Source organism: Dreissena polymorpha, chromosome 8 (genome assembly GCF_020536995.1).
Source record: "Dreissena polymorpha isolate Duluth1 chromosome 8, UMN_Dpol_1.0, whole genome shotgun sequence".
NCBI classification, from domain to species: Eukaryota; Metazoa; Mollusca; class Bivalvia; order Myida; family Dreissenidae; genus Dreissena; species Dreissena polymorpha.
The window spans coordinates 12,338,138-12,363,684 of NC_068362.1; the positions used below are offsets into that span (position 1 = coordinate 12,338,138).

General features: G+C 34.9%; 2 protein-coding genes and 1 long non-coding RNA gene across 4 annotated transcripts in view; 1 reads left to right on the top strand and 2 right to left on the bottom strand.

The window, feature by feature from the left end:
- LOC127843062 (zinc finger protein 704-like) lies at window positions 1-21,062 on the bottom strand. The gene is made up of 7 exons (XM_052372862.1): window positions 20,383-21,062; window positions 13,167-13,342; window positions 11,813-12,030; window positions 10,837-10,937; window positions 6,857-7,046; window positions 5,989-6,129; window positions 1-5,347 (listed from the first exon to the last, which is right to left on the bottom strand). Exons 1-7 carry the CDS (start codon window positions 20,892-20,894, stop codon window positions 5,117-5,119), a joined length of 1,569 nt encoding a protein of 522 aa, XP_052228822.1. The 5' UTR covers window positions 20,895-21,062; the 3' UTR covers window positions 1-5,116.
- LOC127843069 (uncharacterized) lies at window positions 1-22,538 on the bottom strand. Its single transcript, XR_008032077.1, has 2 exons — window positions 22,481-22,538; window positions 1-4,449 (listed from the first exon to the last, which is right to left on the bottom strand). It is a non-coding gene; the product is annotated as an uncharacterized LOC127843069 (long non-coding RNA).
- Window positions 21,672-25,547, top strand: part of LOC127843068 (protein cereblon-like) — a 15,593-nt gene continuing 11,717 nt past the window's right edge. The window contains exons 1-2 of one of the 2 annotated variants that reach the window (XM_052372873.1): window positions 21,672-21,819; window positions 24,430-24,576. In XM_052372873.1, coding sequence (XP_052228833.1) covers window positions 21,708-21,819; window positions 24,430-24,576 — 259 coding nt within the window. In that variant the 5' untranslated portion in view covers window positions 21,672-21,707. Of the gene's footprint in view, window positions 21,824-24,429; window positions 24,577-25,547 lie in introns of both variants that reach the window. The other variant, XM_052372874.1, reaches the window with a different exon arrangement.

Here is a 25,547-nt window from a genome sequence, read left to right on the forward strand (position 1 = left end):
TCTAAGAATAATGCTTTATTGTGTATGATATATGTTGGCTATACTCCAAAAACAGACAAGCAAATCAAGCAAACATCAAGCATTTATATTGATTTCAAACAAAACAATCAAAATCTGCATGTTACACATGTAAATATATAAATGAGTTATGGACAAATGATTCCTACATAGGTCATGTCAAAAGAAAATCATAATCTTAACATAAAATCAAATGAAAAATTGTGGCACATATTTAATACCAGTTATAATTCCACATTTGCATATTTTGAAGATACGCATAATGCGCATGTCTTGTCCTTGAGATGCATATTTAGTATGACCTAGTAATACCTACCATTGCATTTACTACAAATGTAAATGTTATTTTAAAGAATTCACATTGTTTAATCGAATAACTTACACAAATACAGGTATATGCATAACTCTTCATAAGTAATTTTCCTAAGTAATTATATGCAATATGGATGAAAATAAGTTGCTTTGTTGATGATGACAATAAAATACACAAATTGTAAAACATATTTGTCAAACTAAAAAATGGTCCTGACGTAATTTTTATTGAAGTTGTGTAGTTTGAATATAAATATTTGACCTTCGATTAAAATATTTAATCCTTTCACTATACAAACACATTTTATACAAAAAATAAAACATTCTTCAATCACCTAGGATCACATATGCTTTCACTAACAGGTTAAAATATACTAAATCAACAAACAAGCACACTGACATCACAAATAACAATGATACAAAATATTCCTGAGAAAAGGGGGGAAGCAATTTGTGTTGATTTTTCATACTTTGGAAAATACGCTCTGCGTAAGACTGACAGCAATAAAAAAATACTTTTATTTCTCAGCACAAACTATTGCACAAATCTTTTACTCATCACAATGCTAAATAAAACAAAAATTATTCACAGGAAAGTGCTTATAAAAGTTGAAGTGAAGATAAAAAAATTGAAGTATTAACAAGTTTAACAAACTTGCGTTATCTGATTAACAGGGCAAGACATTTGGATAAGAAAATGAATCATAATGAACAGTTTAATGTTTAAAAATATTTCCAAGAAATAAATAATCTGTAAAATATTAGTACCAGTAACAATTTTTCCATTGTTTATTGACATGCGCAAAAAGGCAGATTTCAGAAATAAATTTAGCACAGGTACAATAATTTATATTTGTGTTTAAAGTGTTAAGGTTCTGAACTGCAGGACACAAGATGTTAATTCATAACACAATAGAAGCAGCATTCAGATCTCAATTCTTGTAATTATAGACCAATTTATTTTTAACTTTAGAAAAGATATAATGTTATTTTATTTTATCAAATCTACCACAAAATCTAGGCATATATATATATGACAAAGTACTGAGTGACTTATTTATTAAATAAAAATAAAACTTACTAAAACTATATACAAAGGTAAAAGGCATATATTAATAAAAATGAAAGAGAAAAGACTTGCCCTATATGAAGTCGCTTTGCTTATAGAAAGAAAGAACAGGAACCACAACATCTTTGGCTTAAACACTTAGTTACTGTTGCTTTTTTGTCAGATGTTTCATTGGAATTTAATTTTAATTTCTGTAATAAACATAGCAGCAACATAAAAATTACTGAAAAAATATTAACAGTATTTAATATACTACCGACTTACAAGACATGAATTTACTAATTTTTAATAAGTATATTACGTTTGAAAGATCAATGATTATAATCTCTTCTTCCCACGCGAAAGTAACAATAATTCCTATTGTAGTAAAACTTAAAGGGGCCTTTTCACAGATTTTGGCATATTTAATTTGAAGTTTGTCATTAAATGCTTTATATTGATTTATGTAAACATTAAATTTTAAAAAGCTCCAGTAAAAAATCAAAAATAAAATTTAAAAAAGGAAAAAAAAAGTAGACTGCAGCAGGGCGCGAACCAGTTACCCCCTGAATCCTGAAGTAAAAACGCATTAGCCAACTGAGCTACCATGCCAAGCATAAGCAATCTTCGTAGTTTCACAAATTTAAACGACAACAACAGAACTCTCCCAATTATTCAATCGTTTCACGTTTCAACGCTTTATAATTTTTAGGTTTTTAAATCGTCAAAAGATGCATATAATGGCTATATTAGACCATGGCAAATGTTCAGTTATACTGTTTCCTCACAACTATCATAACTAAACCGAAAATTTGCGAATCTGAACTAACTTTGTTCAATTTTGTCAATTTACCAAACCATGAAAAGATCCCTTTAACACCGTTTCAAAATATGAAAAATTTCTTTTGAATAGAAAAGCACACAAAACAAATAATAATATCATAAATATCATATAATATATAAAATAAAATAAAACAACTTGATAAAATAGTTTTAGTGACACCCATAACAATATTTACAATGTGCACTCGGAAATGTTGCACCGGTTTTTTAATAATGGCATTTCATGTTGAAGTGCTAAAGCTAGAGCAAACAAAAGCAAACACGAAAAAAGATGAAGGACACAAAACTCCTATTTCGAGACATAAGTTTTTAAGAACTTAATAATCTATTTTAATTACCAATGTATCATAATTAAAATATAGAACTTATTTGATAAAGTGAAGAAGTTTGTACTGGGTATTCGCACAAATATGTAAAACATAAGAATCACAGTTAAACTCCACGCAGAGATTTGACTGGAACCAGCATGACTGGATCAAATCCCTGCTATTCTAACCAACCACGTGATGATAGCCAAGCCACTGAGTACAATAATTTTCCAGTTGTTAACCTCTTTTAATTTAGGTTATTAATTTTTTATCATGAACCTAAACTTATACACTATTTTCTAAATATAAAAGACATTAGATACTACTTTTCATCGTATAATACTTGAACAAACAAAAAATCGTTCAAGATCTAGAGGGGTTTTCTTGTGATGGCAGAGGTTGTATGTGAGAGCATGGAACAACAACTCTGCGTGGAGATTGAATCACAGTGTGTGAAACTCTTCAGAAAATAACAAAAAAGAACCCAAAGAGACCCAAGCAACCCAAAGTAACAAAATCATATTCAAAATGTAAACCAGTACAATTCTGTTAATCCATGTAAGTGATGTCGAATCACATTTTCTTTATTAAAATCAGTAAGTAATGATATACATGTACTCTACTTTCCGGCTAAATGAAAAGGTTCCTCTAATGCTTAGCTACGTATGTACAACATGAAAAATATCGAGGTGAAAAATAATAAGTGAGTTCTTCTCTAATGAAGATATTCTTTTTTGAAATTTACACAAAATTGAAGAATGCATACAAGCACATTCAAAGAAAGCACAAGAGAAAAGAGTTCCAATCATAACACAGACATACTAACAAAAAAGTTTTCCCTGAATATTTTGCAATAAATTTGCAATTGAAGCCACTGCTCTACATTCTAACTGGTAAATTTTCTTAAAAAACTGGCATAAGTGACAAATGTATTGGTAAAAAATAAACATCAGTAAGATTGAGACTTTGTTGCAATAATAAAAACCAGCCACTTTAGTTACAATAGCAAGCATTCTCACCATTGGTGTAAAAAAACATGTCAGCAATCTTCCAGCTAGGCCTAAACAGGAAGTCCCAGTACAAAGCTAAGGATAGTCTTAAAATAATAAATTGCTTCTTGATTAAATAGTTTCTGTATGTGTTTTAACGTCATTAACATGACCTAAGCAGGCAATGTCTAACTATGACACTGTTTGAGAGGAATATAACATTTTGCTTTACAACTTCTTATGCTTGAAACTGTTATAGCTACGATTCATGTATCAAACTCTCTTAAACAAGAGATGTGTTTGTCAGAAACACAATGCCTCCTATTGCGTCGCTTTGAAATGAAATTTCAATACATCATTTGACAGGTTTAGAAATTATCCTTTTAAAGCTTATTACTTCCCTTGGATTGTATTTTTTAACTTTTGACCTTGAAGGATGACCTTGACCTTGATCTTTCACCACTCAAAATGTGCAACTCCATGAGATACACATGCATGCCAAATATCAAGTTGCTATCTTCAATATTGCAAAAGCTATGGCCAATGTTAAAGTTTTCCGACGGATGGACGGACAGACAGTTCAAATGCTATATGCCACCCTACTGACGGCACAATAAATAAAGAGATTTAATGGAATAATTATATATGAATGCTTGTAACTGTTGAAGCTTAACCTAACATTGCTTTGCTGTTGGTTATTCTCAAACATTTTCTCTACCCCCCCCAAAAAAAAAGAACCATACTAATTTGACATTATATGCTATTGACACTACAAAAACCAACTATTTCTAAAAAAATAAACATTTTTTAAGTTTGAATAATTCCTTCTTCTCATAAAACAATATCTTCACCGGGACAAACTGCAAAAATATTGTCCAATAATGAATTTGTACATTTGAAAGGCATAATGCTACTCATAGAGTATGTTACTCTTTTAACCCATTGCATGCTGGGAAATTTGTCGTCTGCTAAAATGTTGTCTGCTGAATTTCTAAAATTAGCATTTTCTTCGATTTTATTCAAAGAATATTATCAGAGTAGCAAACAGTTTGGATCCTGATGAGACGCCACGTTCTGTGGCGTCTCATCTGGATTCAAACTGTTTGCAAAGGCCTTCAAAATTCGGTTCCCGCACTGAAAGGGTTAAGTTTCCGTACTTTACAAATTGTCAGAAACTTTTTTCAAAACAACTTTAACTCACAGTCTTTCTTTTAGCACAATCATGCCTATTCCATTTGAATAGTAATAATTACTGATAAATCGTTCATATTTGTTGGCATTTAATTTTGTGGTTAAAAAAAAATGACCTTGGTGGATACATGAATTTATTGCGGTTCTTTTTATATATTTTATTTTTATTATTTTATTATTATGAAAAGAAATCGGGACATACACATTCCTTTGGTTTTGACCGAGAATCTGTTTTAAAGGGGTTCAGTTTTGTCAGGTTTCACTGTATAAACAATCGTCAAACAGGTTTCACTATACAAACAAATCTAAATTCACCTCTGACTTTATACCCTTTTGGCCACTTGGTTCCAAGAAATTTTTCAAATCTTTATCTTTGGGGCATTTCAGTCGTCTCACCAGTGTCTAGTTCAATCCAGAAATCTTGTGCACGCCTTCTTCCACTTACATTGGGTGCACCACATGTCTCTGTTGTCCATACCGTAGACCTTTCGGCACTTGCGCACCTCTGACCGCGCCTTCTTGTGTATCGCGAGAGATTTCGATGACGAGAAATTGTGGATTTTCGGGGACTGTGCCTGGTGCTGTTGCAGCCTTTCCTGAGGGGTTGGTCGATTTGAGATCCTTATCGGGGGAGAGGGCTGAAAATGACAATAGATTTGTGTCAATAAATTGAGTCGCGTTCTAGAAAAACTGGGCATAATGCATGTGGGTAAAGTGTCGTCCCAGATTAGCCTGTGCAGTCCGCACAGGCTAATCAGGGACGACACTTTCCGCCTAAACAAGATTTTCTGTACGAAGACACTTCCTTTACACGAAAAATACCATAAAGCGGAAAGTGTAGTCCCTGATTAGCCTGTGCGGACTGCACAGGCTAATCTGGGACGACACTTTACACACAGGCATTATGCCTAGTTTTATCAGAACAAGACACAATTACTTCCATTTTACAGGTCAAATAAAGGTCTTATTATCTATATTGCACCCACTACAAGATATTTTAGGGGTGGTCAGTTTGAGATTCTTATTGAGGAAGAGGGCTATAAATGACAATTAAATTGTGTTATTAAGATATTTTCTTATTTATAACATGAAACACTCACCTAAGGCTCAAAAACCTTATTTAAAAAAAAAAGATTTTTTGAAAAGTTTAAATGAAAAACAACAACACCCAAAAACTCAAATTGCTTCATTTGAATGAAAGAACAGATGAACACATTTTTTTTTTACACCCCCACCTCCAAAAGTGAGGGCTAAGAAACACTCAACAAAGTTCACTTACGCTGGCAGATAGAGTGTTGGTGTTTTGCCAGGAGAGAGATCGCTGTATTTCTCCAATCTTAATTGGAATGGGCATGGCGTTGGTTCGGTTCAGGAAAGCACTTGTTAACGGAACACTAGAAGCAAAGCTGGCCTGGAAGTCCTGCCAATGGAAAAATGTAAATAAGTCCTTGCTCTGGTAAAACTTGGTTTAATGCATGTGTCTAAAGTGTTGTTCCATATTAGCCTGTGCAATTCGCACAGGCTAATCAGGAACATCACTTTCTGTATTATCTAGTTTTTGTCTTTAAAGCGAGTCTCTTCTCAGCAAAAATCCAGTTAAGGCTGAAAGTGTCGTCTCTGATTAGCCTGTGCAGAGTGCAGAGGCTTATCTGGGAGGACATGTTACGCACAGCCTGTGCAGACTGCAGAGGCTAATCTGGGAGGACATGTTACGCACATACATTCATCACTTGTTGACAGACCGCTGAACGCAAAGCAGCTGGACGGGAATCCTGACAGAGGAAAATATCACATGATGGTTATGTAAGATGAATCCGTTAGATTAATCGCTGTGGCGTAATGGATATGGTGTCCACCTAGAGACCAGGAGGACACGGGTTTAATCCCCACTCGGTGAGCGTTCTCTAGTATTCAACCAAAGACACCAAGTACTGGTTATAGACCCAGGAAACGGACTTGAGAGCATTCTAGAAGCCTGGGCGTAACGCAGTCCTCACAGGCTAATCAGGCTAGACAATTTAGTAGTGACCTTCTTTCATCAAAAGATCTCATAAATGCCAAGGAGGCTAATGTGCTACAACACTTCATGCACATACTTTTAGCACTGAACAAAGCTAAATTGTTCTGAACAACAAAATCAGCCATACCTTCTTCTGGTAGTCATGATCAGGCAAGACGAGAGGGGTATGGCCTGTGGGCGTGTCAAATCCAGAGGGGGGCGGGGTTGAGGGGGAGGAGCACATGTCAGAGAAGCCCTGTGTGACGTTCTCAACGTTCACCTCAATCTCTGTGTAGTAGAAATCTTCCTCACCATCGTGATCCTCCGTAATATCAGATCTAGAATATAATAATTACGATCCTGATGATATTAATGTAAATGCTTCTTTGTTTGAATAGAAAAACACTTTCCAATGATGCAGATTAATTGATTGTGCAAAATTAAAACAGCTGAAAATTGGTGTTCCATTTTCTAGTTTTCTTTTCTTAAAATCTTTTTTCTCCATTATGCCATTTAAAAATCAGGTGCGCGTTCTACTTGGTTGCAAGTAACACACGATTGAATAGGGTATGTGGAATAACAGGTGAATGCCCTATCTGTCTGTAATAAAACAGGTGAATGCCCTATCTGTATGTAATAAAACAGGTGAATGCTCTATCTGTCTGTAATAAAACAGGTGAATGCCCTATCTGTCTGTAATAAAACAGGTGAATGCCCTATCTGTCTGTAATAAAACAGGTGAATGCCCTATCTGTCTGTTATAAAACAGGTGAATGCCCTATCTGTCTGTAATAAAACAGGTGAATGCCCTATCTGTATGTAATAAAACAGGTGAATGCCCTATCTGTCTGTAATAAAACAGGTGAATGCCCTATCTGTCTGTAATAAAACAGGTGAATGCCCTATCTGTCTGTAATAAAACAGGTGAATGCCCTATCTGTCTGTAATAAAACAGGTGAATGCCCTATCTGTCTGTAATAAAACAGGTGAATGCCCTATCTGTCTGTAATAAAACAGGTGAATGCCCTATCTGTCTGTAATAAAACAGGTGAATGCCCTATCTGTCTGTAATAAAACAGGTGAATGCCCTATCTGTCTGTAATAAAACAGGTGAATGCCCTATCTGTCTGTAATAAAACAGGTGAATGCCCTATCTGTCTGTAATAAAACAGGTGAATGCCCTATCTGTCTGTAATAAAACAGGTGAATGCCCTATCTGTATGTAATAAAACTAGTGCTGCAACAATACGCCAAAAACCGTATTGCAATATATTGTCAGTTCAAAAACTTGTATTGCAATATATCGCAATATATTGCTAACTTGTACCAAAAATATAACTTGCCAATTACCCGATAATCCCGTATATTCCAGCTTTAAAGCAAAATATGGTATATATTTACTATAAATGTGCTCAAGAATAACAAGAAACACAAACATTGGCAAATTTTCTTAAGTATCGAATACATTTTGGCATTCGTTACTATTTAAAGATGTGATGAAATAACGTCCAACCGGGGCATTTTTTTCCACTGAACACTCGTTATTCACCTGATGTGAAGTTCCCGTTTTTATACAACACAAAATACACCCATACTTTCTATGCCAGGTTCTACATGTCTGTATAATTTTCGCGCGCTTTTTATTGAGACAAAGGATAAAGCACTTTTTATTTGACGCTAGAATTTTAATTGTCGCATTAGCATTAAAATTTGGAAGCGTAATTCCGAAATTCGGAATACAAATTTAATAATGCTCAATTCAGAATCGAACAAAACATTTACAGCTGTGCGCAATTAATTCAACGATAATCTGTTCAAAAGCATCGAACGAATGCTCCGATGTAACAATGCTACTCCGTATAAAACACTATCAGAATGCTATTTTTATGGAAAAATTTTTTGTACACTGCTTTGTTGTGTTTACCTTGTTGTTATTATTTCGAATGGCTTTTCTGGACGAAATGTGAATGAATTTTTGTAAAATGTTCGTACCGGTATGATGAAAATCGTATCGCAATACAATATGTGGATTGCGTATTGCGATATATACCGATAAACCGGTATATTGTTGCAGCACTAAATAAAACAGGTGAATGCCCTATCTGTCTGTAATAAAACAGGTGAATGCCCTATCTGTCTGTAATAAAACAGGTGAATGCCCTATCTGTCTGTAATAAAACAGATGAATGCCCTATCTGTATGTAATAAAACAGGTGAATGCCCTATCTGTCTGTAATAAAACAGGTGAATGCCCTATCTGTCTGTAATAAAACAGGTGAATGCCCTATCTGTCTGTAATAAAACAGGTGAATGCCCTATCTGTCTGTAATAAAACAGGTGAATGCCCTATCTGTCTGTAATAAAACAGGTGAACGCCCTATCTGTCTGTAATAAAACAGGTGAATGCCCTATCTGTCTGTAATAAAACAGATGAATGCCCTATCTGTCTGTAATAAAACAGGTGAATGCCCTATCTGTCTGTAATAAAACAGGTGAATGCCCTATCTGTCTGTAATAAAACAGGTGAATGCCCTATCTGTCTGTAATAAAACAGGTGAATGCCCTATCTGTCTGTAATAAAACAGGTGAATGCCCTATCTGTCTGTAATAAAACAGATGAATGCCCTATCTGTCTGTAATAAAACAGATGAATGCCCTATCTGTCTGTAATAAAACAGGTGAATCTTAGTATATAATAAAGATGGGGTTTGTGCTTTTTCTGTTGTTTTTTTGTTTGTTTTTGTTGCTTTGTGTGTCTTGAATGTAATGCATTTGGTAAAAAAAATTGTTTGTTTAAATGATTCTGATTCATTTCTATCAAAAATGATGACTTAATATCAATCAAAGTATATATTTTGTACTACTAGATTGTTTTTTATAAGCATGATTACATGTTTACATTCTTATTGTTTAAAATACTATAAAAGCTATAAAATAATACGCGATGTCTCTCTGAACACCGGCGTTCGCGCAGACGACAAAGGTGTAATTATCGGCTTTTGACGCGCCACGACAAAGGTGTGAAATTACGCTCAGTATTTTGCAATTTTGACTTCGAATTAATGATTGATAATAAGTTGCGAATTATAGTGTTGGGACCGACAGAATCACTTTGAATTAACGATTTCTTCGGTTGAACGAAGTGCGGATTAACAATGAAATTTTACATTTAACATATAAGAATCAAAATCGGGACCCGAAAAATACTTCGAAATAACGGTGACTTCGGATTATCGGTGTTCGAAATAAGGGTGTTGAAGTGTAAATTAATAGTAAATCATATTACGCTCTCACTTGGTTCTTGACTATGATTCTTGTTTGTCCTAATTAAGTCCCCTCGCCCAATTTACAAAGAGGGGAATATAAACCCATTTTTAAATGTTATAAAAAGTTATGTACTTTTTGAGCTGGGGAAGGTGTCAAAATATTTGCTTAAAATAATCTCTAAAAACTCACTAGCTATATAATCAGACACATAGTCCTTTATGATTAGAATCTTGTCAGACATTTTGTCAATCTTGTCTAACATTTGGGCAATCTTCTCAGATATTCTTTCAAGCATTAAAGACATTTTCAAGATCACACTTTCTGTCACTTTCGGTCATTCTGACAGACCTACATGCTAGTTATATTGAAAGATTAAAATACTTTGTCAGAAATTGTATCTTACAGTGTACCTATGTTTGCCATACAATTTATGTTTGGCCAGCTTTTTATACTTGCTCAATGTTGAGAGTTTCAGTTCCACCAAGAACAGCAACAAATATGTACCCCATATGCAAAAAATATTAAACCAAAGATGCAAGTCGCGAATGCGTTCCAAATTAGCAACTAATATTTACCCAAAATGAGAGTCACAAATGTGTTTCTCAACAGCAACTAATATTTTCAAAAGATGCGAGACGTGAATGTCTTTCTCAACAGCAACTAATATTTACCCCAAATGAGTTACAAATGTGTTTCTCAACAGCAACTAATATTTTCCAAAGATGCGAGATGTGAATGTGTTTCTCAACACCAACTAATATTTTCCAAAGATGCGTGATGTGAATGTGTTTCTCAACAGCAACTAATATTTTCCAAAGATGCGAGATGTGAATGTCTTTCTCAACAGCAACTAATATTTACCCAAGATGCAAGTCCCGAATGTGTTTCTCAATGTTTTCACAGGTGGCACTGATCTTGGAACATCCTGGCCACGTGCACTGGTACATCGTTTTCTTACACATCTGCAAATGAAATTAAAACCTTTCACACTCAAAAGTTACACCTCTGCAACTGAAAAAAAACCCTTACACTCAAAAGTAAGACCTCTACAAATTAAAGTTAAACCTTTCACACTCAAAAGAAGAGTGAAACTAGTCTAGCTATATGTAATCAGTATAAAGCCAGACCAGCCTGCGAGTAACTTGTAGGCGGTTCTGGTTTGATGCTATTTGCTGATTATCAGTGTCTTAGAGTTGGAAATGAGCCCTCTAAAACTTAAATCTAGCAAGAAAGGTTTCATTTTTTTTTGTTCCCTTACGGGACTACAACAGCGTCACAATGCGTATCTGAGGGGTAAAGGGTTAAACGTAGAGGAACCATGTTTGACTTTCAGGTGTACAATAAACCATAGCTATTAAACAGTCATTTCCAGGTTTAGATATAAACAATAGCTATTAAACAGTCATTTCCAGGTTTAAATGAAATAGATCTGTAACTTATGAAAGTGCTGTTAAACTGTTGTGCATTATAAGTGTGATGTATTTCCCAGTAAGAGTCCCTGACTGGCAGCCCCCTGTACACTTTGTGATCATAGATCTATCTAAAATCTTAACCCTTTCCTACTTAGAAGCGAAGTGAAAATGGCTATGTGCAAACAGTCTGTTCAGCTTGTATGCGGTTTGCTGCTCATCAGTATCTTAGGGCTAGATAGGAAGCCTTTTAACTTGAATCTAGTAAGAAAGCTCTTTTATTAAATTTAACTTTCTAAGGGACCACACATGCGTCAAAATACTTATCTAAGTGGTAAAGGGTTAACATAAACTTACAAAGTAACGCTTTTACATCTACTTCTCTATCCTGAAACACATGAAAAACTATCAGCCCTAAGGTAACTCACCGGTCTCTGAGATCCATTTTCCGTTCCGTCCAACTTGATCGTGTCCACTGCAATCCCCTCGTCTACATGGTAGTTCTTGAACACCATGCTGGACCCCGTGGGGGCACTCTCGCTAAGGTGACTTGGGGCTGGGGGTGAGGGGTCGCTGCGCTCAGACTGGTTGCTATAGAAACCACTGCTCTGGGAGCTGCTTGATAGCTGGCTATTGCGGCAGAAATCTGGAGAAGAATAGAAGTATATATGTGAGGCTCTGTGAAAACGGGGCTTAATGCATTTGAGTAAAGAGTCGTCGAGATTAGCACGTGCAGTAGACTACACTTTCTGCTAAAATGGTACATGTTTTTATGTTGCAAGGAAGTCTCTCAAGTTTTAGACGGAAAGTTTTGTCCATGATTTGCATGTGTGAACTTGTTACCACAAAAACACTCACTGTTCAGTCCAGTGTTTGAAGTAACATACTCAACATAAACGAATATTTCGCAAAATGTTTCGTAAAATAAAGTTAATCCATAAAAAATCAGTTTTCATTATAGCATAAGACAAAATGTCAATACTAGATGTGGTATTGTAACATAGATTTGACGAGATACAAAATGCTTGTTTTTATTTTGGTGCAACAATAATTTCCTGCCACAATATCCGAGCATTTACAAGCAAACACGAGACTGGCCTCGGGCAGTATCAGAAGAAGGACGTTTTCATGTGAACTACGTAGTGCTTGCGAAGATGCCTGAAGCCGATTTCGCGTTCACTTGCTTTCGTTGATTTTGAGTGTTCAAGGGCTTTTTAATAACATCAAACAGCTGTCCCCTTTACCTCAAAATGTGTTAGCCTAGTATGTCATAGAGCTGACTTTTAGTACAACATACTGCATGTTGCTTTGTAAGAATAGTGATCAAATAAACTTTTATATTTAAAACAACAATAGAAAAAAGCTCAAGTTTATTTTAAAAAGGCTCTTATGAGAATAATATGGCTGTAGTAAAATAGGCCATTTTCTTACTATTTTTGGGAAAAATGCTTTTTCTGTTTCGGATTTTTTCACACCAATATTCCACTGATTAGGGAAAAAACAATTTTATACAATTATGAGAACAAAATCATAGTTATATACTTTGTGTTTGATGTAATTGATATTAAATTGAGGTATAATTATCATATGAAACTTCTTTAAAACAAAAAAAATTAGGGGGGGGGTGGGGGGGGGGGTGGTAGGGATCAAATTTGGAGAAAAAAAATCAAATTGGAAAATGTTGTTGCAATTTCAATTTTGGAAAATGTCCCTTTAAATGAACCACATTTACTTTTTAATTACATTCTAAAAAGACCAGTAAACATATTGGTAAATACCAACCTCTGAAGTCATTGGCATTGAAATGTGGTGACTGCGGGCTACAACTGAGACTTGTGAGGACGAGGGCTGCGATATTCTCGTCCATCATCTCCACGTCTTCGGTGCTCTCGTCAGACGCTGTTGTGACATTTGTGTGTCCGTCTGCATCATCGTTGATTCGAATTGCCCTGTATTGGCTGGAAATGGAATAGGAAATCAGATTTGCCCTGTGTTGGCTGGAAATGGAATAAGATATCAGAATCGCACTGTATTGGCCAGAAATGGAAAAGGAAATCGGAATCACCCTGTATCATCTGGAAATGGAATGGGAATTTGGAATTTTCCTGTAATGGCTGGAAATGGAATAGGAATTTATAATTGACCTGTATTAGGTGGAATTGCTGGGAATAAAATAAAAAAAAAAAATCAACCTGCATAATGGCTGGAAATAGAATAAGATTTTTTTTGAATTGCCCTGTATTGGCTCAAAATGGAAGAGGAAATCTTAATTACCCTTAATTGGCTGGAAATGCAATAAAGATTCTGAAATACCCTTTATTGGCTTAAAATAGAATAGGAATCCAAATTGCCCTGTATTGCCTGGAAATGGAATAAGAATTCGGAAATGTCCTGTATTGGCTACAAATGGAATAGCAATTTGGAATCGTGACCATGTCTTGGCTGAAAATTGAATAGGAATTCCATTGTGTACAAACCGGTCTACCTGACCTGTGTACTAATGCGAAAGGAATTGTGGGTAGCACTGCTTTTAGTGAGTGAAAAGTGAAAGCAAAAGTAGGTCAGGTAATCGTGCTTCTGATAATTGCTTTCAGTTTTATTAGAGATTTGTCACATTTAAAAATAATAAAATAACATTTCTATAAACAACTTTCCGTTTTAAACACACAATAAAAAACAATTTTTCTTTTATTATTTACATTCTCATTCCTACGCAGAACTACTTTGGCGGAAGCATAATTCCCCGAACCGCTGAGTGAGGGGTCAATGTGATGCGTCTTAGGATAGAGGTGACAATAACGTAGTGACATCACCATCTATGTACAGAATGATAGGAATTCAATATTGTCTTGTTTTGGCTAGAAATGGAATAGCAATTTGGAATTGTCAAGTATTGGCTGCGAATGGAACAGGAATTCTGAATTGTCCTGCATTGGCTGGAAATGGAATAGGAATTCGGCATTACCCTGTATTGCCTGGAAATGGGATAGGAATTCGAAATTGCACTGTATTGCCTGGAAATGAAATAGGAATGCATTTTTAATAAAAACATATTTTTAAACCTTTCTTCCACATTAGTGTGTTGTGACTGCATCATATTAATTTATATTTATCAAATTATTGTGAGGGTAATTTCTAAATATTCTGTGCAAAATTGCAAAATATTGTTTAAAAAAAATCAAAATATTGTGACAAAAAACTTTCAAAATAAAACATCTGACAGTTGAAACTTCGATTTTTAAAAGTTTTTACAAGCCTTAGTTATAATGAAATGGCTGAGAATAAGAATAAATATTTAAGCAAAACAAACACATTATGGGAAAATTTACCTAAAAGGGATCTTTTCACGGTCTGGTAAATTGACAAAATTGAAAAAAGTTGTTTCAGATTCGCAAATTTTCGGTTTAGTTATGATATTTGTGAGGAAACAGTATTACTGAACATTTGCCATGGTCTAATATAGCCATTATATGCATCTTTTGACGATTTAAAAACCTAAAAATTATAGCGCGTTGCAACGCAAAAACGATTGAATAATTTGGAGAGTTCTGTTGTTGTCGTTTAAATTTGTGAAACTATGAAGATTGCTTATATAAAATACGCATCCTATGTATGCTTGGCAGGATAGCTCAGTTGGCTAATGCGTTTTTACTTCAGGATTCCGGGGGTCACTGGTTCGAGCCCTGCTGTGGGCTACTTTTGTTTTTCCTTTTTTAAATTTTATTTTTGATCTTTTACTGGAGCTTTTAAAATTTAATGTTTACATTTATCAATATAAAGCATTTAATGACAAACTTCAAAACATGCCAAAATCTGTGAAAAGGCCCCTTAATGCATATGCGTTATGTGAAGATCTAAGGTGAAATCCAGTGTAGGGGGGAAATGGGGTCCCTGATAAGGCCGACAGCCTTATCGGGGACCACACACAGTGTGCAGACTGCAAGGTCTAATCAGGGATGACACTTAAAATACATGCATTAACTCTTTCAGTGCTGGAACCGAATTTTGAAGGCCTTTGCAAACAGTTTGGATCCAGATGAGACGCCACAGAACGTGGCGTCTCATTAGGATCCAAACTGTTTGCTATTCTGATAGTATTCTTTGAAAAAAAAACACGAAGAAAATGCTAATTTTAGAAATTCTGCAGACGACATTTTAGCAGACGACAAATTTCCCAGCATGCAAAGGGTTAAGCCCAGTTTAACCAGCCCAAATACTGTGACTCTGTGCAAACCAATAGCCAAAATACTGTGACTCTGTGCAAACCAATAGCCCAAATACCGTGACTCTGTGCAAACCAATAGCCCAAATACTGTGACTCTGTGCAAACCAATAGCCCAAATACTGTGACTCTGTGCAACTTTTAGTATTAACAAAACATTTAATATAGAGCACACTGACTTTCAGGCAAGTTTGACTTTCAAAGGAAAATAGTGACATAGGAGTGTATATAATACACCTGAGTGACAGGTATACAGGCTATGCACAGATACATTCAATTAAGGTAGTATAAACCGATAATTGGGTCAGTGTAACAGCTGATGTGAACTTACTGGTAGAGTAGTGTCATATCACGAAGTGTAAAATCATTGCTTTCAGGGACATTTAAACCTTCACATGACATCATATAAACATGGTATATTAATAGGTTCTAAAAATAGTTAGGATTGTTTACCTAATTGTATTTACCGATTAAATCAGCAGAAATTTTACTTATTAAATCAGCTGTTTTACTATTGAGGCAGTATATATGATTACAATAGTTCAATTTGCAATCGGAGTCAATTTATAGCTTAATTACTTAAAAGGATATACACAATGTACCACTGTAATTAAAAACTCTAAAATCTGGAGGGAAAAGAAGACCAGTACAATTTTAGATTTGGAATGATTTGCATGAACATTATAATGTAAAAAAAAACATACGCAAAACTTTTAAGTACATGTAAATAAAGCTTGTTCTTAAAATTGTATGTTGCTATGTAATGCTAGCATATTGATGCATGCACAGTGATTTTTTTGCCCAAAATTACAGCCTCTTGCATCCTGTTTCTCAACTGCAAAAGTAAAAATTGGCTGTTTCCCAGTGAATGGCAAAAAGTTGTTTTTTCCCAAAACATCTGACCAAAATTACTCCACAAAGATTCCAAACATTTCCAATAAACTCAATTATTGGTTTATTTAGTTTATAATACAGCAATTTAGGAATTGGTATACTGTTATTTAAAATCATATTAAAAATGTTTATATTTCCCCAAATTCATCATCTATCTTGCTTTTTCCCCAATCAAGAAGACATCGGCTTTAAAATATAAAAGGACAAAAATCACTGTCTCAATATGGTGACATGAGAGCTATTTTTAAATGCAACTGGAGTTTCACTAAATGTGTTTAAATTAAATTCACTAGTTTCCCACAGAATGACTTCACTCTATTGAGATCATTATTGGAAATTGTCATAATTTTTAACAGATAAGTTAGGTTATCAGTGAAAATGTCATTTTATTTTGGATATACACAATTGCGCTTTCATAAAACATTTCAGGCAAAATATGAGATCATAATTTGGAAATGCTTACAGTACGGTTATTGTAGACAATTTAACTCAATATAAAGACATGATTATTTTATATCTTATTCTATTACAGGGAATAGTTAATTGTAAAACAAAAATATCACATTTCATTTGTCAATTAAAATGCCAAAGAAGCCTTGAGTAAAGTTATTTATTTAACATTTGGACCCATCAAAATTAAGTAATTAGAGAGAGGTCACTGACCTGTGGTGACAGTAGTCAATGACCAATAAGTATATTAACATATTAACCAATCATTGACCACTTAAACACTGTTGCATAAATAGTATTTCATAATTCACAAAGGCCATTCAACCCTTTATAATCTGTAAACTTTTGATAATAGGATTTTTAAGACCATTCTCTGCCCCTGTTAACATGTCAAAAATAAAAGAGCAAAATTCTGTTGAAATTTTTCAAATTTTTAGCAATTAATTCAAAGTTGTGAATGCTTATATTGACCTTTGACCTTGAAGGATGATGTTGACCTTGACCTTTCACCACTAAAAATGTGCAGCTCACTGAGGTTCACATGCATGCCAAATATCAAGTTGCTACTTTCAATATTGCAAAAGTTGTGAAGAAGGTTAAAGTTTTGGGTTAAGTTTTGGGACACATATTTGACCTTTGACCTTGAAGGATGACATTGACATTGACCTTTCACCACTCAAAACGTGCAGCTCCATGAGATACACATGCATGCCAAATGTCAAGTTGCTACGTTCAATATTGCCAAAGTTATGAAGAAGGTTAAAGTTTTGGTTCAAGTTTTGGGACACACACACACATACAATGACAGACAGGAAAAACAATATACCCCCGATCTTTCGATCCGGGGGCATAAAAAGCTGGATTCTGCTAAAAATTGAAATTTTTGAAACAGTAACTTTTTATCCTAAAAATGTTACAATACATCTTCATTTTTGTTTACCAGTTTGAAAGTCTCCATTCTTTTCAGGTGAGTGATGCAGTTTATAAGCAGTAATATAGTACAGACAGGTTATCAAATATATTGACCAAGTGTTCAGTGGACCAAACAACATCTGAGTCACCTGGTCAGTCTGTACTTACCTGTAAACAGCTGCTAGCATTCAACACTTCAACAACAGTGAGTGACCTTTCACAGTGGACATTTGACTTAGTGCTGTGCACATGTATGCAAATTGTATTGCAGGGCTGGGGTTCAGAAGTGTGTGATTTTGATTCTCCATTACAAATGTTTAAATTAAATGCTGACTAATACTGTGTAGTATTTAAAATTCTATTAAAAACTTTAATTCTCTATCATTATGGTATTATTGTTCCTGATATTTGATTAGTGACAAACAAGTTTTTAGAAAAGCTTGATAATGCAATATGTTTCAACATTAAAACTGCTAATATTGGTACAGTTAACCCTTTCAGTGCTGGAACCGAATTTAAAAGGCCTTTGCAAACAGTTTGGATCCAGATGAGACGCCACAGAACGTGGCGTCTCATCTGGATCCAAACTGTTTGCTATTTTGATAATATTCTTTGAAAAAATATCGAAGAAAATGCTAATTTTAGAAATTCAGCAGACAACATTTTAGCAGACGACAAATTTCCCAGCATGCAAAGGGTTAATTATGCTACCGTTCATATGATGATGAATAATTGTTTTGCCTGTTTTTCTTTATAATGAGAACTTCATACAAAATGATTCTAAAACATTTTTGTACCCTGGTCAATACTTACAGGATAGCTTTTGCTTCCATGAGATTGTTATTTATTCTTAACATTAAGTAACTGATTTTGAAGTTATATTTTCACTGCAAAATAAATTGATGAAATTAAGATGTGTTTTTTCATTCCAACATTTATTAATAAAATTTAAATAATACTCTAGATGATTGAAAACTTTATGTGTCTGAGTAACACTGCCTGCAGTATGCCCCACATATCAAGAAACTTATCGTGACATTGAAATACAATCATGTACTGCTATCTAAAAATCATATGGTAGCTATTTATGTACATATTCTGTCTTGTCAGCCATATGATATTTCTATTGTTAATGTTATCTAACTGAAGAATCCTTACTCATTATGATGTCATAAACTGTAGATAATCTGTAACACATTCAGGGAGGAACTGATTTTCAGCCTACTTTTATATAAGGACCAACTGCTACCCCTGTTCTTCCATAAAATTGCTTTTTAAATGTCTGGTATTATTTAATACATTGCAATTAGGATTGCACTCAGCATTATAACTGAAATGCAAACAAATATTTTGCAAAAAGTGCATTACTTACTTTTTTCTTACTATAAATAATTGGAATGTCCTAAGTTAAAATGATGTTTTACTGGAAGCTGAATTGCGACTAATTTAGAAATGAAATACCCAGGTTGTTAAGTTTAACATATACATTTTTTTGTTGTTGTCTGTATTACTTGTCATATTATTACACAACGTTCACATTAGATTATAATTGAAAATGGTCAATCTTAAAATGTTTAATACACTTTAGTCTCATTTCATTCCTCTACAAAATCTCTCTTTCATTGCACCTATCTATCAACCCTCCTCATCAATCATTATGCTTGCAAACACCTAAGATCAACATTCAGTGAGACATGCTTGAGTAAGCAAATGGAAAATCAGCAAAATGCTAATGAATGAAAAAAGTTTCAATTGTCTTGTACTTAATTGAATGCTATGGCAGTTGTAATATTCAATACTAATATATGCTATCAGACATATTATTTTCCTCATCTTTAACACATATTTTCCAAATTATTGTTGAAAAGTTTACCCCGATAAGTAACAATTTTATAATCAAGATTAAGATTAAGCAGTATGTCATGGGGGGGGTCCATCCTACCATTGTTATGCCACACCCTTGAAAACATATGATTTATAGATTTACATACAGTAAACTGTATTAATTGGTATTTTTAATCAAAATATATTTTTTAAAAGGAACATATAACTAAACAATTACTGGTAACTATCCGACAAATGGCCGCTCCCCCTTCCCCTTTTCAGCTCCGGGCATTTTTGTCTAGCTTGATCCTTTTCGATTATTATCCATAGAGTAAACATTACCAATATATATATAAATAATGTGTGTTGTCCCCATTATGATTTTGGTTGTATACTAGTTTTCATTTTGACAAATGTCATCTCCAGAATCTGTAAACAGGTCCCTTCAAGTGCAAACATATCCTGGACAATACATACTCATGAATAACCCCATTAATTGATTTACTCTGCAGAAAAACATGTAAACACATATGACCTACATATATATAGAAATCTATATATATATGTACATGATCTACATGTATATATCATTTGATACCTGATTATCATGCAATATATCCTGCAAACGAAGAAACCTAAAAGTGAATGCATGGCATGTCTATTATGCTGATCAGACCAATGAAAAACACAACTTACATAGGCTTGCTGGGCATGTCGATTCCTGAAGACACGGTTCTTTTCTTGGCCTCATTCAACTGCAGATCAGCCAGTTTGGAATAGTCCGTATCTTGGTCCTTCAGGCGAGACGATTTTCGACTTTTCATCAGCCGGACATCGTCGAGTCTTTTAATGACGTCGATGTCGTCGCCATTGGGCAGTTGCACGTTGACCAATACCTCGTCCACCTCCAATGAATGATTGACCACCAGCCCGCTGACCTCTCGGCCATTCAAAGTCAAGAAAACCGGCTGCCCGTTCTTCAAAACGCACGTCGTCCCGGGCTGAAAACCGGGTCCGACGATGCTTTTTGACGGAATATTCTTCTCGTAACCGTCCTCGAACAGAACCGAGTAAACTGCATCAGTAAATGGAGTCTCTTCGGCGTATTCACCGCGAATTACGCCGGGATAATATCGGCCATCTTGCCATTTCGCTGCAACTCGGGTTCCCACAATCGAGCGTTTTGCGAGTCTTCTACTGCCAAACATCGCGGCCAGATTTTAGTAAAACTTTCTGAATACACACTTTAGATCATCGATTTCACATTACCGTAAAAACTTTCCACAACAACTGTCATGTTTTTAAGTTTCTATTCAACAAACATATGCCGGTAACTGCGCCGGTTTGTTTTGATGTCTTGTGATGGGCGGGACTTCTTGACGATATCAACAAAACCATGTGACTGCAATTTCGGCTTTTCATTGGCAGAGCAGAGGCCGGTACTTGTATCTCATTGGTTGATAATTTGGTACGGAGGGTGAAGGCCGATGATATCAGCTGTCTATTTCCCGTTAAGATTGAAAATATGCGAATATTTGCAATGTAGTGAACATATAATAATGGCATAATCAAAAGCTAATGTTGATTTATGGTTGTTTCTACGATAGATGTCTTAGTTTTTGCTATATACAGCAATGACCTACATAAATAGCGGTGAGCGAGCTGTCAATCAAGCTCTATGCGTATCTGTTTATCAAACTTTATGTAGGTCAAATAAATAGACTTGCGGGTTATAAATAGAATCACAAATGTCAGCGGTTTTAATAGAGTTTAAATAAGTATCAGGCAATTAAGTATTGTCATTATAAAATATCAATATTCTTCGCAGTATTGGTTGCAGTTAGTTCGTATTTTTGTAATAACGACCATGCAAACTTGGAAATATCAAGTTTCACGTTTTATAAATCCACATACCAGAAGAGCCGTTGCCACTTAATTTCTGCAAAACCGATTGGTCCAAATTTAGGTTAAGCACGTGACCGGCATTAAAAGTAATCATATCCCATACTGCTTCATGCAAAATGTCAGCCTCCGTGTCACAAAATTTACTGTCGATTTTAAAATTCGCTGTCTTTTTTATGATTGCACAATTTGTTAACAATGTCATCAGCAACACTGATCACCATTTACACAGTTAGTGAGAGTTTTTTTTTTTAATTTTACGTTTTGTTAAGCAGAAACGTTCCATCTGTTGCTTATATTTATATTTTTTCTTAAGTGTACCACTATTTCGATAATAACTATTCGGATTATTTGCCATTATTTTTGTGTTACTTGATATTTTGCATTTGAATGATTTTTCAGTCACATCATTTCAGTGCGATAATTTTTTTTTCATGGACTTGTATAGCCTTTCAAGGTTGCCAAGGCGTAATGGGCATGGTGTCTGTCTAGTAACTGGGTGGTCTAGGGTTCGATCCTCACTGTGAGCGTGTTCTTTAGATCTTCCCCAAAGACACCAAGTAATGGTTCTAGTCCCAGAAAACAGACTCGAGAGCATTTCACATAAGCCTAAGGCTTTCTATGCAATTAAGCTAAAATAAAAAGGATTAAACTAAACATGCTATTATGGGTTTATCATGACAACGTGCATTTACATTGGCCTAAGCCAAGGGTATCATGTTGACATCTTTATCTTAATGTTAAAATGATATAAAAGACATAAAAGTCCAAAAGGGTACCATTGAAACTTCATTATTTAATCATGTTGAAAGCATCAGTGCCTTGTGTAAAGATTAAACAAATGCAATCATTCTTTCTTAATGTTTATATTCAGTATGCATCCCTTTCACACATTTTAACCCTTTGCATGCTGGGAAATTTGTCGTCTGCTAAAATGTCGTCTGCTGAATTTCAAAAATTAGCATTTTCTTCGATTTTTTTCAAAGAATACTATCAGAATAGCAAACAGTTTGGATCCTGATGAGACGCCACATTCTGTGGCGTCTCATCTGGATCCAAACTGTTTGCAAAGGCCTTCATAATTCGGATCCCGCACTGAAAGAGTTAAATTAAAACCAACACACTGTTACTGTCTTTTTATACGCCCGTATAAAATACGGGACGTATTATGTGAAACCCCTTGGCGGGCGGGCGGGCGGGCGGCGGGCGGAAGGCATCACTTTGTCCGGACTCTAATTCAAATTGTATTCATCCGATCTTCACCAAACTTGGTCAGCAGTTGCATCTAGTTGATATCTAGGCCAAGTTCGAATATGGGTCATGCCGGGTCAAAAACTAGGTCATAGGGTCAATAAGTGCATTTTCAAAGGGGCCACTTTGTCCGGACTCTATTTCAAATTGTATTCATCCGATCTTCACCAAACTTGGTCAGCAGTTGCATCTAGTTGATATGTAGGCCAAGTTCGAATATGGGTCATGCCGGGTCAAAAACTAGGTCATAGGGTCAATTAGTGCATTTTCAACGGCGCCACTTTGTCCGGACTCTAATTCAAATTGTATTCATCCGATTTTCACCAAACTTGGTCAGTAGTTGCATCTAGTTGATATCTAGGTCAAGTCCGAATATGGGTCATGCTGGGTCAAAAACTAGGTCAAAGGGTCAATTTGTGCATTTTACTTTGTCCGGACTCTAATTCAAATTGTATAAATCTTATCTTCACCAAACTTGGTCAGTAGTTGCATCTAGTTGATATCTAGGCCAAGTTCGAATATGGGTCATGCCAGGTAAAAAACTAGGTCATAGGGTCAATTAGTCCATTTTCAACAGCGCCACTTTGTCCGGACTCTTATTCAAATTGTATTCATCCGATCTTTACCAAACTTGGTCAGTAGTTGCATCTAGTTGATATCTAGGTCAAGTTCGAATATGGGTCATGTCAGGTCAAGAACTAGGTCATATTATAAAGGTGAATTACAGACAGCCTTGGTATTCATGCTGATATAAAATGTTAAAGCAAACAGTATTTAAACATTCAAACCAAATATTTATTTCAGTTTTTAGGGAACTAATTTCAAGATAAGTAATATCAGTACAGGAAATACTGCCATTCTATACCTATGTAGGTCTAAACAATTATGATTTAAATATTGTGTTTTAGAGAACAAATGAGACTAAGTGTACACTTATTGATATCAATGCATATATATGAATATATCAGTTATATAAGTTGTTGTTTTTTTTTTTGTTTATTTCCAAAACAAATACATCAATCATCAGTGTATCATCTCCAATGGCACACGAATCGGGCGTATATTGCTCCGTCATGCGGCGCTCTTGTTCAAACACTAAGTTACAATCTACTCATTTGTCCCAATTTAATGCCAAGTACGAAGTAAGTTCAAAAATAAAATGTTTAAGAAGAAAAAGTGAATGTAACAAAATCCGGGAATAAAAGAAGAAATGACTTAAATGGGCCGTCTAACAGATAAGCATCGTATAGACACAATTCGATATTTTGGGAAACTACGAGGATTGTTTATATAGCTGAACAATACATCAGCTCTGAATATGATTGTGGATGGTTGAGTGGTCTAGGCGGGAGGCTTTTTACTCCAGTAATTCAGGGGTCAGTGGTTCAAGCCCTGTTGAGGGTTACTTTTTTTCCTTTAAAAAAAATTGTATTCTTGTTTTTTTTTTACTGGAGATTTATAGTTCAAATGTTTAAATTTATCAATATAAAGTATTTAAAGCATTTAATGACAAGCTTCAATACATGCCGAAATCTGTTGGACAGCCCCTTTAAAATTCTAATGTCTCTGGATTTATTGGTGTATTTTCAGGCTTCTTTTTATGTAGAAAATGTGGCCGCGAGATAGTGCAAGTTTCCAATGTCATCAATGTACCGAGTGATATGGCAATCAGCAAAAGGAATGATTCTTTAGGGCCTGCAGATCGTGTCATGGTACAGCTCTTTAAAAATCCACAAGGTTTGTAGATAATATAATACTTTTCATAAAATATAATATTACACATTTTTGTTGCTTGTTTTGATGGTGTTATATTGAAGTTACTTGTTCACAGATTTTCATATTATTTGAACAAATGTCATTAAATGAATTTACTTACAAAGTGTAATATGTTGAAAAGTTCTCAATAATTATAAAAATAAGAAAAAAAGAACATGAAAATAATATACAGGTCGCCATGGCGTGGTGGATATGGTGTTCACCTAGCGATCGGGAGGTCATGGGTTCAAACTTAACTGGGAGCTCTTTAATCCTTCAATCTCCACCAAAAAATACCAAATACTGGTTATAGTCCCAGGAAACAGACTTGAGAGCGTTTCATCAAGCCTAAGGTTTTGTATGAAATCAAGATAAAATATTTAGGTTTGAACTAAAAAACATGTACCTGCCTTGGGGCTCAAAACATAGGACACCTAAAGCAAACGAGAGCGCCGATGGCGTTAAAAGCATAGATGCAAGATACAGGGAAGAATGGCGTCACGTGGTATAATATAGTTCGATATCGCCATCCGCGAATTTCTCAAATCAATAATTTCAAACGATTACCAACTATTTAAATAGATAATCTTTCCATTTACATCAGTGTTTGAAACGCTTATGAACAATAACTACCCAAGCCTTTCAAAATTTAAGCACGGACAGATCTGTATCGAACTATTCTTTTCACAAATGAAAATAGACGCTACCCTATTCGTCTGTGTCAAGAATTTGTCGTAAAACTTGTGGTAAGCGTTAGATGCAGATGTGCGCAACAGATTGAGTTATGAATACAGATTTCTGAATGCAGATTTTTATAGAAACTCCTCACTTCGCCCGGTCAGTAACTTCTAGTATAAGGGAGGCCACTGCGTAGGAGATTGAGATTTATAGTGCAGATAGAATTGTTTTACGAACGAAATTTGTTTTAGGTTATAAGAAGATTTTTTAACATA